This window comes from Melozone crissalis, unplaced genomic scaffold (assembly GCF_028551555.1).
Source record: "Melozone crissalis strain CALT ecotype California unplaced genomic scaffold, PUWL_Pcris_2 ptg000061l_1, whole genome shotgun sequence".
Classification (NCBI taxonomy): domain Eukaryota; kingdom Metazoa; phylum Chordata; class Aves; order Passeriformes; family Passerellidae; genus Melozone; species Melozone crissalis.
Genome location: NW_026535839.1, coordinates 15,807,548 through 15,822,486, shown reverse-complemented (window position 1 = coordinate 15,822,486; position 14,939 = coordinate 15,807,548). Strand labels below are relative to the sequence as shown.

Genomic DNA, 14,939 nt, shown 5'->3' with positions numbered 1-14,939 from the left:
AGGGCTCCGTGGCCACATATTAGCTCCATTCAGTACCACATATTATCTGAAAGTCCAAAAGGCCTCCAACATCACATCCTTGGAACTCAGGAAAGAATCCTGGGAGGAAACGCTCCGTGCCAATCCTGCCTCCTGCTAGGCATGCTCCAGTCCTCATTTTGTAACATTAATTCTGCAGAAAAAGGCATCATCTCACATCTCCTATTCCTCTCATCCTATGACATGGACCGTGATTTTACAGATTATTTCCAGTTCTCTAGGACAAGTCTTCCTACTACTCCAGAACACCATCCCAGTTTTCACAATGACTCTGTCGGACCAACCAAAATGGAGAAATTACACTCTGCCGATTGAAAATACATTAGACCACAAGTCCAAATCGTTAGCTGTCCCTACAACTCTTATAAAGGAAAATGACAGAGGACGAGGACAGAGAAGAAACCACAGATGACATCGTCAAAGTCAGCACTCTGCAAAGGCAAAAAGGCAGTACACCGTGCCCGGGGTCTGTTACCAGCACAGCCTCCTTCTTTTGCGCTCCTACACTAAACCTCAGAGAAAACATTACATACCAGACAGCAAGAGCACTATCTGCAATGCTGACTCCTTAGAAAAGTGACTTCATTTTAGGGAAAAAAAATTCATATCCACGCCAGGACACCTCAGCTGGGGACCGTAACAGCACAGGGGTGCAGCTACACTTTTTTCACTAGCAAGCCTTCCACTCCTATCAGCAGGAGTTCTGGAACTCCAGCAGGACCCTGCGACAGATGCAAAGGTGCCTTTGATTTCTTAAGCACCCGTGAAGCACTCACCGCCCTCCGGCCACAGAAATTTGACCAAAGGGGGAGAAGAAAGAGACAAGAAGTAAGGTTGAGCAAGGTATTGGCACTGACCGTGTCGAGGAGAGCGGAGGGCTCCGGCTGCGTGTCCTTGGCTGCAGGAGCGGGCGGCGGCGGAGGGAAGTTGGGGCTGAAAACCATGAGGTCGCTCTTGGCAGCGCCGTCCGCCACGCACAGGCTGCGGCTGTGGCGCTGCGAGTAGGACCAGCTGCCCACTTCGCTGGCGCACACGAGCGTCGTGGGCCCGGGCGCCGAGAGCACGGCCGCCCGCGGCGCCCAGCGCGACGCCCCGTACAGCACCACGGCCAGCAGGAAGAGGCTGGACACGGCGCAGATGGCCACCACCAGCCACACGTTGGTGGCCGCGCTCGCCGCCCCGGCCCCGAGCTCCACGCCCGCCGCCGAGCGCGACACCGCCGACAACGACGACGACGACGAGGATCCCGCGGCCAGCGCCGCCTCGGCGGCCTCGAGCAGCGACACGCTGAGCGTGGCCGTGGCCGAGCGCGCCGGCTCGCCGTGGTCGCGCACGACGATCAGCAGCCTCTGGCGAGGCCCGTCCGCCTCGTCCAGCGCCCGCGCCGTGCTCACCTCGCCGCTGTAGAGCCCCACGCGGAACGGGCCCTTGCCCCGCGGCTCCCACAGCTCGTAGCGCAGCCACGCGTTGTAGCCCGAGTCGGCGTCCACGGCGCGGATCTTGGCCACCACCTGCCCCGCCGGCGCCCCCCACGCCGCCCACGCCCACAGCGTGCCCGACTCCGAGCCCGCCCCCGACAGCGACAAAGCCGACTCCGCCGCCGCCACGCCGCCCGCCTCCGCTGCCGAGCCCGCGGGCGGCAGCAGCGCCGGCGCGTTGTCGTTCTCGTCCAGCACGAACAGCTGCACCGTGGCGTTGCCGCTCAGCGGCGGCTCCCCCGCGTCCACCGCGCGCACCTCGAACTGCAGCACCTGCAGCTCCTCGTAGTCCAAGGGCTGCAGCGCCCACAGACGCCCGCTCTCCGCGTCCACCGACACGTAGCTCGACGCCGGACGCCACCCAACGCCCGACGACGACCCCGCGGCCCCGCCGCCGCCCACGCCGCCGTCCCACACCGAGTAGCTGACGCGCCCGTTGGCCGCCTCGTCCGGGTCCCGCGCCCACAGCCGCGCCAGCTCCGCGCCCGCCGCATTGTTCTCCCGCGCCAGCACCGTGTACACGGCCTGCGCGAACAAGGGCGCGTTGTCGTTCACGTCCGACACCGGCACCCGCAGCCCGCGGCTGGCGCGCAGCGCCGGCGCCCCGCCGTCCTCCGCACGCACCTCCACCTCGTACTCCGACACCCGCTCCCGGTCCAGCGCCTCGCGCAGCACCAGCGAGTACGAGCCCGCGAACGTCGCCTCCAGACCGAACGGCGACGCCGGCCACACCCAGCACCGCACGCGACCGTTCTCGCCCGAGTCCCGGTCCGACACGCTCAGCAGGGCCACCACCGTCCCCAACGACGCGTCCTCGGGCACCGGCACCGACAGCGACGTCACCCACACCTCCGGCGCGTTGTCGTTCACGTCCACCACCTCCAGCACCAACTTGCAGTGACCCGAGAGAGAGGGTGTCCCCTTATCCCTCGCTTCGATTTGTAGCTCATATAAACGAACCTCTTCATAGTCCACGATGCCCGCCAGATTAATTTCACCCGTCGTCGCATTTAAAAGGAAATTGTTCATCCCCTTTTCCGGAAAAATATTGCTCACCCTAAATGTCACTTCTCCGTTACTTCCCAAATCAGGATCAGTGGCATTCACTCTTGCCACCAGCGTGCCCACCGCAGCACTCTCTGGAAGATGCACTTTATACACAGACTGGTTGAATTGAGGCGCATTGTCGTTTGCATCCTCCACAGAGATTACCAGCTCCATTGTCCCCGTCAGAGACGGCCGGCCCCCGTCACTCGCCGTCAGCAACAACCGGTGCACGGGAATCGTCTCGCGGTCCAGAGATTTCGTGAGTACCAGAAACAGGGATTCTCGATATTCCTCACTCCGGTGCAAATCCAGAGAGAAATGCTCACTGGGGCTGAGTGTGTAGGTCAGCTGAGCGTTCGCTCCGATATCCGCATCCGACGCGCCCTCCAGCGGGAAACGAGACCCGGGCATTGTAGATAACTCTGCGATGCTGAGGTTTCTGCGAGCGGCGGGGAAGACGGGGGCATTGTCGTTGATGTCGGTGACCTCCAGCTGCACATGGAAGACGCGCAGCGGCCGCTCCAGCAGCACCTCCAGGCGCAGCGCGCACGGCGCGCTCTTGCCGCACAGCTCCTCCCGGTCCAGCCGCGAGCTCACCAGCAGCGCGCCGCTCGCCCCGCTCACTTCCACGATCGCCCGCCGGCCCGGCGCCACCAGCCGCAGCCGCCGCGCCTCCGCCTCGCCCGCCTCCAGGCCCAGGTCCTGCGCCAGACGGCCCACCACCGTGCCGGCCTTGGCTTCCTCCGGCACCGAGTAGCGCACCTGCCCGCCCGACAGCGCCCAGGCCGCCTGCAGCACCAGCACCCGCACCACCGCCGCACAACAACGCTCGCCCATCCTTCCTGCCGCTCTGGCTGCCGGCCCCGGCCCGGGCCCCGCACGGCTCCCCGCTGCCGCCCGCACGCACCGGCTCTGCTGCCCGGCCCGAGCCGCCCCCCCGCGCTCACAGCCGGGCTCTCCGCCGCACCGGGGCGGAGCCGCCCACACGGACCCGTTCCTGAGCCTGCAGCGACACCGTGCGCTGCTCCGCCGCCTTGCACGCTCCGTGACAGCTCCTGTGCACCCGCTCCGTTAAGGTAATCTCTCTTCCGGATCCTTTTCCTCTCCCTCTCTCTGTATCTTTCTGTCCAGTTTTTTCGTTTTTCACCGTGCTTCATCACATTCCCTTTCTTCCTTATTCCACTTTTTTCATCTCTCCTTTTTTCTTTCTGTATGTTCTGTATTCTTAATCTTCCCTTTTAGTTTCTGTTTCTTACATTTTTATTTTCTTTTTTGCCTCTCCATTTTTTTTCTTCCTTCTTTTCCGCTTCTTTCTTCTCTTCTTTCTCTACTTTTTTCTTTCCCTACCTGTCTATTTTTTACTTCCCCTTATAATTTATTTCTATCCATCTCTTTTAAAACTCTGCTGCCTATTTGCCGGTGACCTCCCATGGTGTGATCGAGGCAATTAATGTCCGAGCCATGAGCTCTAATTACAGGACATCATCTCCTTCGCACGGGACTGTAACCAATGGGGAGAGCACAGGAGACCAATTTTACTCAGCATTAGTAGGAAACGTCTGTGTATCCTGGTAATCTCTTTGACATACCTCCTCTTGATTTCTCCTCTTTGTCACCTTCCTTTCTTTGTTTTTTCTTTCTCTCCCACCTCATCCCACTTTTTTGTGTACAGAGATAACAGTTCTGTATGTTAGCAAATTTATTTGTTTTATCTTTCTCCCTTTTCTCTCCATTGCTTCTCATTCTTTCATTGTTTTGTTTTCTTTCCTCTTTTTCTTTTCCTTGTCCTTCCCTCTCTGTCTCTTCTTTCTTCTTTGCCTAGTCTCGTTTTTTTTTTTTTTTTATTTTTTAATACAGTATTTTCTAGGTGACTAAATCATTCTCACCATGGAGGGCAGATATACAGTTACACAAAATCTCTTATTCCTCATCACTCCTCATCGAGGCTTGCACAGGGCTCCTCAGTACCGAAGATAAAGAGGTCCTCGACTGCAGAGATCATGTAGAAAAAATGTTGGTGCATGCTTATAATCTCCTCTGTCATCCCTTCTTGCCTTATTTCTCTCTTTCTTCCTTGCCTGACTCTTGACGTGCAGAGGTTCCTTTTCCTTCCTCTTCCTCCCTTATTCCTTTACTTACCTTTATTTTCTTTCTCTTTCTTTTCCTTTCATGCCTTACATTGTCCTCATTGAATTCTCTTGTGTCCATGCTTTTCCCCCTTTACCAAATTTTTTTCTAAACAAAATGATTTCTAAATGTCTACATCATCCTCTTCATGCATCAGAGACCTGCCCTTTGATGAGAATGCTCATGGGAACCTTGCATGCCTCCTCATGAGGAACAACTGTCCTGATTTCCTCCAGAAAAAGTCAAGTAAATAGATTATCCCTACACTGCCTCTCCCCTTCCCTCCCCATCAGGAAGAAACCCACACTCTTCAGACTCCAGTGCCCTCCTGAAACAGCAATAACACAGCAAAGCAATGACCAAGGACAGCTGCACTTCACCAGAAAAAAGCATACACCTCCCTTGGAATCAGGAGACCAATCCCCGAGTACTTTGACATCAGTGCTAACAGACTCCAATAAGCACAAACAATCCATGAAATCCTCTCACTTCACAGCTCAAATGTATCACAGCCCAGCACACCATTCTGCCATGAACATTGAAAAAACACAGTGCAACCACAGTTCCTAAGAATTCTTCACGTATTTCAATGAAGAGCTGCTCTTCCTGCCTCATTTTCCACCTGCTTGATGAATGACAAGCTACTGCTTCTCCTCTCAGGCAGACAAGCTCTGCCCAAAAATACACAGCAAGAACTTCCATACTCAGGGGCAGTAGCCCCCAAGGAATACCCCTCACTCAATACCACGATCCACCCAGAAATACTTATGAACCTAAGCCCACAGCATTTTCCCTGAGAACAAGCTCTCCACTCCCAACACATCTATTTTGAGAAATACATTAGAGGCCTTCCTCCATCTCTGCTTGCTGCCAACTGCTCAAGCCATGCTGGAAGAAGCAAGAAAGAAACGAGAGCAGACTGTGAGGCTTTGTTGGTGCAACCTAGGAATTACAGAATATTTCAAGTTGGAAGGAAGCCACAAGAAGTGTTGAGACCAACTCCCAATCTAGGCACATGCAGTCGATCCAAGATGAAGATAACACAACAAATACGCATAAAGGTACAGCTGTCTCTCTGACTCATCTTATTCAGCAAGAAGTGAATTACCTCTAGCATCACTGCTTGCTTCATCAGAAAAGAAATCTTTTCAGAGCAGGAAACTGCATCTAACACTAACAGAGACTATTGGGAACCATGGATAGAAAATAATTACGTGCATTCTAGAAAAGCCTTGAAATCATTGGGCAAAGCACAGTGCTCCTATGTGAGCTTCTATCAAGGGGGAGAGGCACCATAAAGCTCAGGAAGGAAATTATCCCACAATCAGCCTCAGCTCAGGAGCATGGAAAAGTCATCCTACACACTAAGAGAAAATTACTTAAATGTTTGCAACTATCCAGGTGCCAAAGCTCAGTATCTCATATCATCTGGTATTACCAAAACATTGCTGACATAAGAGACAGAAAAACAAGACTGTGAGGGTTTGGTGAGAATGGAGAAGAAAGCCAAATAATGCAATTCTGCTGTACTGAAACACATGGACAGAACAAAAGACCACAAGGATAAACAGAGCTTTTGAGGAGCTGGAGAAATCCCAGGTATTAGTAACGTCTGTGGAGCCTCTTCTTGACATTTTCTACTAGAATCTTCTGTATCACACCCTGGGAAATGGCAGCTCCACCTAAGCACACATTCTCCAGTCCTTCACCAAAGACACAGACTGTGTTCTAAAGACCATCTCCCTTAGGAAAGACCCTTCCCTGCTAAAGATCACCCTCATCACAACACATGCCCAGGCCATTCCTGGGGCCACTTGCAGAATCTCTTTCACAACACCACAAAACCGGCTATAAGAATGTCCTTTGGATATCCTCACCTTCCCTTACAATTAGCACAAAGAACACATGCACGGATATGAAGCCCCCCAAATCTGTCTGGCAGATTCTTCCCCCCTGCATATACTTCATGGTTTATGCCTTTTCAGCAATCTTTGGGGAAACACCACAGAACATAAGAAGTGACTTCTTAAGAACTTTATAACATAAAGGCATGTCAGTTCTCACCCCAGTACACATGGATTTTGCACTTGGAAAGAATGAGAGCAAATGCCAAAGCACAAGTGCACCTCATAAGATCAGCTGGATGGGAGAATTTGTACCATGGAGAACCACAGCTGGGTCACTCTGAAGAGTTTTGTATGTATGTCAGAGATAAAATGAGCCACCTGTGACCACAGGACACGTAACTTCTACCAAGGGTAAATTTTCAAGTCCACAAGTATGGGAAGTTAAATGCACAAAAGTGACATCCACATATTATCATGTGCCCTTAATAATTAGCCGGAGGAGGACCAAGCAACCATCATGGAAAGATGTGTGGCTGTGGAAGCCACTATAGATGCCCACCAATACACAAGAACTGGAGGTTGAAGTGCTACCCTCCTAGAAAACGTTGTCCAAAACAAAAATCAAAAAGTCCATTGGGAATTAGTCAGCAGTCTGCATGCCACACCCTCTTCCCCAATGCCTTGTCTGCTTCATACAGGCAGCAGCACAAGAGACTGTCTCTGATGGGAAATACTCATAACCTCAAAGGACATGATGGGCAGTAAACTCCCATAGGATTAACTCAATACCCAGGAGGCCTTCAACTCCATACTTTTAGGAGCCCAAGAATTGATCTTGGGAAGGAAACCTGTGCCCATCCTGCCTTGTCATTTTCTCCAGGCATCCTCCATTCCCTCTTCTGGGATGTGTTCTCAAGACAAGGACATAATCTTGCATTCTTGTCTTCTTATGACATGGCCCATGGTCTTCCCAATGATTTCTGGGAGGTCACACTTCATATTATGACATGGTCAGGGTCTACTCAGTGCCACTGCCATGTTCACCTCAACTCCTGTGGCTTCCCCAGTCTCAGATGGAAACATTACCCACTTCGGAGAGTACTGTTTATAGAGGCGCTGTTAGGACAGCTCTAAAGGCAATGGCCATTCACAGCCTGCTGTGAAAGACCAACCCAATGCTGAAAAATACCCCAGTGCCAACAATGATACCTACTGCACAGGAAAATGTGGTGTTGGGTTGAATTGTTGGTGTTGTGGGGATTTTTTTTTTAATGGAGTTTCTAGGGATTTTTTAAGGGTGTGGCTGTTGATGCAAATATTAACAAAACATTAAAACAGGACAGTGTATGGTCATACCACCTCACAGGACGATCCAGCTGCAATCCACTTCAGAGAGGCAAGACAAAAAAAAGAGAAAACATACCCTTTATGACTCTTCTCTGCCTGCACACTTTCTACAGGTAACTAGAATAAAAATATACTTGGAGAAAGATCATAGGAAAAGTGTTTAGGAACTTCCCTGCTTTCACAATGACTCTGTTGAGCCAAGCAAGTGGAAGAAATTACATCATGAGGAGAGAGAACAATGAAGTCACAATTGTCATCTTGCACCACCCCTCTTATGGATGAGTCAAAGAAGAGTACAGAGTTCTTCATAAGAAACCACATTAAATCCCAGCATGATCAGCAGTCAGCAACAGTGACAGCACAGTAAATAGTACCCAGAGGACTGTCTCATGACATGGTCCATGGTCTTCCCAAGGACCTTCAATTCCATCAGACAAATCTCACTTCTCAAGGTCATCCTTGATATGAGGAAATGGCCACGGCCTGCACAATGCCACAGCCCCATTCACCTCTGCAACCTGTCACTGCCTCCTTTGCCTCCACAGGACTCACTGTAGCAATTACTGCTACTACAGGACTCAAAGTAGCAAAAAACTGCTACTCACTGTAGCAATTACCAGCAATGAGAGCACCATGAAAACCATATAGATGGTATCACATAGACCATGCCCAGCACTCTACTCTTTCTAAAGGTGATGTCAGAATAACTCCAAATGGCAATGACATTGATTTCATGTTGTGAGAGAGTAATTTGATCATTGACAACCACTCCAATGTAAAGGATTATATAGTTTCTGTAGGAGAACTCATATTTCAGGTTTTGTTAATAAGAATTTTGGTGCTTCCTTGCTTGACTTTATTCTTGTTGGTAACTTTCTAGGGCTTTTGAAAGAACGTGGCTCCTAATACAAATATTGCAAGAATGTCATAACAAGACAGTGTAAATTGTGCCAATTCTCTGGTCAGGAATGCAAGTCTACAACAATTCCATCAATGACAGAACAAAACCCCCATACACCTGATATCATATATGTTGTGCTCAGCAGACTCCCTGTAGTTGACCCTTTGTGTTTTCTAATGCTTCAGCTATTCTGGATGGAAATTCTAATCACCTGCAAGTTCCACTCCTGAAATGTTAGACAACTATTTGTAGACATGGTATCAGGATATCTCTAATGACAATGAGCATTGATTTCATGATCTGATGGGAAAAACAAATGCTGATGAGCACAACAGTGTAAGGGATAAGATCCATACAGATGTTTTTTAGGAGAATGTTTTCAGACAATTCAAAACTCTGCCAGTGGTAATACAAATATTGAAAGAACATTGAGAGAGGCAAATGTCAATCTCCAGCCATGAACAAAAGTATATAGAATGATTTTGAGGACGGAGTGGGTTGTTGAAAAAAAATTCCTTTTCTTAAATTGACCCTGAATCTCCAACCTCTATATAAACAGTTTATAATGCTATATAGAAAATCAACACGCTGGGAAAAGAACACAGCGAAAGCCCAGGAAGGCCTTGCCAGGTACTGTACTCAATCTGCTGGGAGACTCAGTGAGGGAAAATTACACCATGGGGAGAGAACACTTTGAGGCCACAACTGGAGCTTTTCAGCACCACTTGCACCGGGGAGGAAGAGGGCCCAGTTTCTGACAATGCTGATACCAGCACAATCAGCAATCAAAAGGCAGTTAAGTAGCACATGATGCCCGGAGGATTGTCACCACTACAGCCTGTGTGTTTCCATCCCCTTCAGTAAGACCAGGTGAAAATGCTACACACCAGCGAGCAAAAGCGTTGTCTGCAGAGCTGACACTTCGGCAGCCTTAATCTCACAATCAACAGAGATTTCTTTCTACGGGACAGCAAACGTAAGAGAGAACAACTCGCACTCAGAGCATAAAACCTCAACTACGGTCCGTAAACTGCAGCGGGCTGCCAGAACACATTTCCCCACCTCGGTAACAGCTGGGAGGACCCGGAAAGGAGGCGGCAGCAGATATAAAGGTACCGCAAAGATTTTTAATATTCAGCCAGTATTACGAGGTTCTCAGGCCCGGGGGTCGGAGCCAAGCTACAAAAAGGAAGTGCCCACGGAATGGGTAGATGTGGGAGAGGGGGAAACAAAACAGTAAAGGCGAACAAAGCAGTGGCACTGACCGTGTCGAGGAGAGCGGAGGGCTCCGGCTGCGTGTCCTTGGCTGCAGGAGCGGGCGGCGGCGGAGGGAAGTTGGGGCTGAAAACCATGAGGTCGCTCTTGGCAGCGCCGTCCGCCACGCACAGGCTGCGGCTGTGGCGCTGCGAGTAGGACCAGCTGCCCACTTCGCTGGCGCACACGAGCGTCGTGGGCCCGGGCGCCGAGAGCACGGCCGCCCGCGGCGCCCAGCGCGACGCCCCGTACAGCACCACGGCCAGCAGGAAGAGGCTGGACACGGCGCAGATGGCCACCACCAGCCACACGTTGGTGGCCGCGCTCGCCGCCCCGGCCCCGAGCTCCACGCCCGCCGCCGAGCGCGACACCGCCGACAACGACGACGACGACGAGGATCCCGCGGCCAGCGCCGCCTCGGCGGCCTCGAGCAGCGACACGCTGAGCGTGGCCGTGGCCGAGCGCGCCGGCTCGCCGTGGTCGCGCACGACGATCAGCAGCCTCTGGCGAGGCCCGTCCGCCTCGTCCAGCGCCCGCGCCGTGCTCACCTCGCCGCTGTAGAGCCCCACGCGGAACGGGCCCTTGCCCCGCGGCTCCCACAGCTCGTAGCGCAGCCACGCGTTGTAGCCCGAGTCGGCGTCCACGGCGCGGATCTTGGCCACCACCTGCCCCGCCGGCGCCCCCCACGCCGCCCACGCCCACAGCGTGCCCGACTCCGAGCCCGCCCCCGACAGCGACAAAGCCGACTCCGCCGCCGCCACGCCGCCCGCCTCCGCTGCCGAGCCCGCGGGCGGCAGCAGCGCCGGCGCGTTGTCGTTCTCGTCCAGCACGAACAGCTGCACCGTGGCGTTGCCGCTCAGCGGCGGCTCCCCCGCGTCCACCGCGCGCACCTCGAACTGCAGCACCTGCAGCTCCTCGTAGTCCAAGGGCTGCAGCGCCCACAGACGCCCGCTCTCCGCGTCCACCGACACGTAGCTCGACGCCGGACGCCACCCAACGCCCGACGACGACCCCGCGGCCCCGCCGCCGCCCACGCCGCCGTCCCACACCGAGTAGCTGACGCGCCCGTTGGCCGCCTCGTCCGGGTCCCGCGCCCACAGCCGCGCCAACTCCGCGCCCGCCGCATTGTTCTCCCGCGCCAGCACTGTGTACACGGCCTGCGCGAACAAGGGCGCGTTGTCGTTCACGTCCGACACCGGCACCCGCAGCCCGCGGCTGGCGCGCAGCGCCGGCGCCCCGCCGTCCTCCGCACGCACCTCCACCTCGTACTCCGACACCCGCTCCCGGTCCAGCGCCTCGCGCAGCACCAGCGAGTACGAGCCCGCGAACGTCGCCTCCAGACCGAACGGCGACGCCGGCCACACCCAGCACCGCACGCGACCGTTCTCGCCCGAGTCCCGGTCGAACACGCTCAGCAGGGCCACCACCGTCCCCAACGACGCGTCCTCGGGCACCGGCACCGACAGCGACGTCACCCACACCTCCGGCGCGTTGTCGTTCACGTCCAACACCTCCAGCACCACCTTGCAGTGACCCGACAGTGGAGGCGTTCCCTTATCTTTTGCTTCAATACGAAAATCAAATACACTGACTTCTTCGAAGTCCAGTGCTGCTGTGAGGTGAATTTCCCCGGTGTTCGGATTGATGGATATCACATCCTTTCCACTCGTGGGAAGGAAGTTCGTAACGGTATATGTTACCTCACTGTTAATTCCCTCGTCCATATCAGTGGCATTCACCCTCGTCACCAGCGTCCCCACCCCAGCGCTCTCCAGAAGCTGCACTTTATACACCGACTGGTTGAACTGAGGTGCATTGTCGTTCGCGTCCAGCACCGAGATCACCAGCTCCATTGTCCCCGTCAGAGACGGCCGGCCCCCGTCACTCGCCGTCAGCACCAAGTGATGCACGGGAATCGTCTCCCGGTCCAGAGATTTCGTTAATACCAGTTCAGGCTCAATATTTCGCTCATTCGATTTTTGTAAATCCAGAGAGAAATACTCGCTGGGGCTGAGTGCATAGGTCAGCTGCGCATTCGGTCCGATATCCGCATCTGACGCGCCCTGCAGCGGGAAACGAGACCCCGGCACAGATGATTCCGCCATGCTGAGGTTTTTCCGGGCGGCGGGGAAGACGGGGGCATTGTCGTTGATGTCGGTGACCTCCAGCTGCACATGGAAGACGCGCAGCGGCCGCTCCAGCAGCACCTCCAGGCGCAGCGCGCACGGCGCGCTCTTGCCGCACAGCTCCTCCCGGTCCAGCCGCGAGCTCACCAGCAGCGCGCCGCTCGCCCCGCTCACTTCCACGCTCGCCCGCCGGCCCGGCGCCACCAGCCGCAGCCGCCGCGCCTCCGCCTCGCCCGCCTCCAGGCCCAGGTCCTGCGCCAGACGGCCCACCACCGTGCCGGCCTTGGCTTCCTCCGGCACCGAGTAGCGCACCTGCCCGCCCGACAGCGCCCAGGCCGCCTGCAGCACCAGCACCCGCACCACCGCCGCACAACAACGCTCGCCCATCCTTCCTGCCGCTCTGCCCGCCACCGCCGCTGTGGCTGCCGGCCCCGGCCCGGGCCCCGCACGGCTCCCCGCCGCCGCCCGCACGCACCGGCTCTGCTGCCCGGCCCGAGCCGCCCCCCCGCGCTCACAGCCGGGCTCTCCGCCGCACCGGGGCGGAGCCGCCCACACGGACCCGTTCCTGAGCCTGCAGCGACACCGTGCGCTGCTCCGCCGCCTCGCGCGCTCCGTGACAGCGCCTGTGCCTCCGCTCAGTCATGGCTATCTCCCGTGCTGTTTTTTCCTACCATGCTCTTTATAGACTTTATCAAAGTACTTTTTCCGCTGCTCTCTTCTTATCTCTTCTGGTATCTCGCCAGTCGCCTCCGGAGCCAGACAGCATAATAAACAAGCCGGATCCACCAACTCTACTTACGTGGCATTAGCGTCGGACCGCGGAATATCCGAATCGAGGCGTGGGCTCTTGAGAACCAGCTCCACCCAGCGATTAGAGGTAGGGTCGTTTCATACTGCTCACCTCCTTTGCTGTTGTTTCCTTTCTTCTCTTTGTCGTCTTTGATCTTTACTTACCTCCTTGTGTAATACCTTCATAGCATCTTCTGCATTTCTCTTCTCTCCATTCTTGCTCGGCTCCCTTTCTGTTTACAGGGACAGCATCTGTGACATATCAGTGAATTCGTCCATTCAGCCTTCCCTTCTTCCATTTTCCCATCTTCCTCCTTGTCTTCACTGTTCTAAAGCCCACACATACTCTCTTCTTCCTCATCTCCATTACTAATATATTTTTCCATCACTTCACTCTCCCCATGAAGCACAAACACACCACCGGTGACAGTTCTTGTTCCTCTCTGCTGTCATCTTTCACCCCTCCACTCAAAGAGCAAACTTCCTGCTTACTTCAAGTGTGTGCCAGACCAACAGAGTGCCCTTTCACCTCACCTTCTGGAAGGAAACCACACTCTTCAGGCTCCATCCTCTCAAAGGAGAGAATTCACAGCCCTCTCAAAAACAGGCCCGATCGCTAGGTACTTTGACATTGGTGTAAAGAGACTTGACTAAGCACAAACAAACCAGTGAATCTCCTTCAGGAACTCAAAGCCATCAAGGCTCAGCACACATATCCATCGTGAATGCTGAGAAAAATATGGAGGAACCACAGCTTCTGAACACTCTTCATGTACTCTGATGAAGAGCTGTTCTTCAGGCCTCATTTGCCACCTGCCTGATGAATGTAAATTTTTGACTTAATATTTCAGGCAGGCCAGCACAGTCAGAAACAAACAGAAAGAATGTCCAACCCCAGGGGCATATTCCCCCTGGAATGCCTCTGTATAGCCAGATCCACAGGGTAAAAACAACGCAGTCATTTTATTTGTGTCATTTTCTCTGAGAACACACCCCCGACTCCCGACACATCCACTCTGAGAAATGTGTTAGGGTCTCTCCTTCATCCATGCTTGCTGTTATTTGCTCGAACTGTGTCTGGAGAAAGAACTTAGGAATGGGAGGAGGCAGTGGTGCTCTGCTGATCCAGTAAAGGAATCACAGAACATTTCAAACTGGAAAGCACCCATAAGGATTATCAAATCCAACTCCAAATCCAGGCACATTTAGTCAATCCAAAACGAAGATACCATGACTAAAGACATAAAAAGGTGCAACAGTATTTCAGACTCATCTTCTTTAGGTAGCAGGAACTTACCTGAAGCATCCCTGGCTCCTTCTTCAGAAAATATTTACTGTCAAGGGAGGGAATTGGTTCTGAAGCATATTTTGTTTAATGTCATCAGAGATTTCTGGGGAGGATGAATAAGGGGAAAATGACCCACATTCTGCAAAAGCCTCTAAATCACTGAACAGAAGCACAGTGCTCCTTCATGTTCTTTTATCACATGCTAAGTAGAAGAGATCCTGCAAATCTAAGGTCACTCTCCCAACCTCAACCTCAGCTTACAAGACTGGAAATTCCATCCCTCATACCGATAGTCACCTACTGGAAACCTGCTACTTGACAGCTGCCAAAATTCAGCAGTGTGCATTTCATCCACTGTTACCAACACATGGCCAATACAAAAGAAGGAAAAAATTTTAAAAGATGGAATGTTTTGATAAAAGGAGAGAAGAAAACTAGAAGGTACATTTCCACCATATCAAAATGCCAGGTCTGGCAACTTTTTGGTTATGGACAGAAGTTTTCCCACATCCTATTAAGACAAGAGCAAACATGTGAACAAGGAGAGCTTCAGAGAAGGCTGACCAAGCAACACTGATAATTGGAAAAGCTGCTGTTTCACCAACAGCATCTTTTCAAAAGCAAGTGATCTAAGTTGCATATTGGGGGATGTCTTCACATCTGACAGAAAGGGCACAGAGAATACCAAGGATACAC

General features: G+C 53.4%; 2 protein-coding genes across 2 annotated transcripts; both read right to left on the bottom strand.

Annotated features, from left to right (window-relative positions):
• Positions 1-695: 695 nt before the first annotated feature.
• On the bottom strand, positions 696-3,406 carry LOC128944828 (protocadherin alpha-2-like). Its single transcript, XM_054288279.1, has one exon. It carries the CDS (start codon positions 3,399-3,401, stop codon positions 696-698), a length of 2,706 nt encoding a protein of 901 aa, XP_054144254.1. The 5' UTR covers positions 3,402-3,406.
• Positions 3,407-3,507: 101 nt separating this feature from the next.
• LOC128944827 (protocadherin alpha-8-like) lies at positions 3,508-12,566 on the bottom strand. The gene is made up of 2 exons (XM_054288277.1): positions 10,035-12,566; positions 3,508-3,619 (listed from the first exon to the last, which is right to left on the bottom strand). The coding sequence occupies exons 1-2, from the start codon at positions 12,551-12,553 to the stop codon at positions 3,508-3,510; spliced, it is 2,631 nt and encodes an 876-aa protein (XP_054144252.1). The 5' UTR covers positions 12,554-12,566.
• Between the last annotated feature and the right edge of the window lie 2,373 nt (positions 12,567-14,939).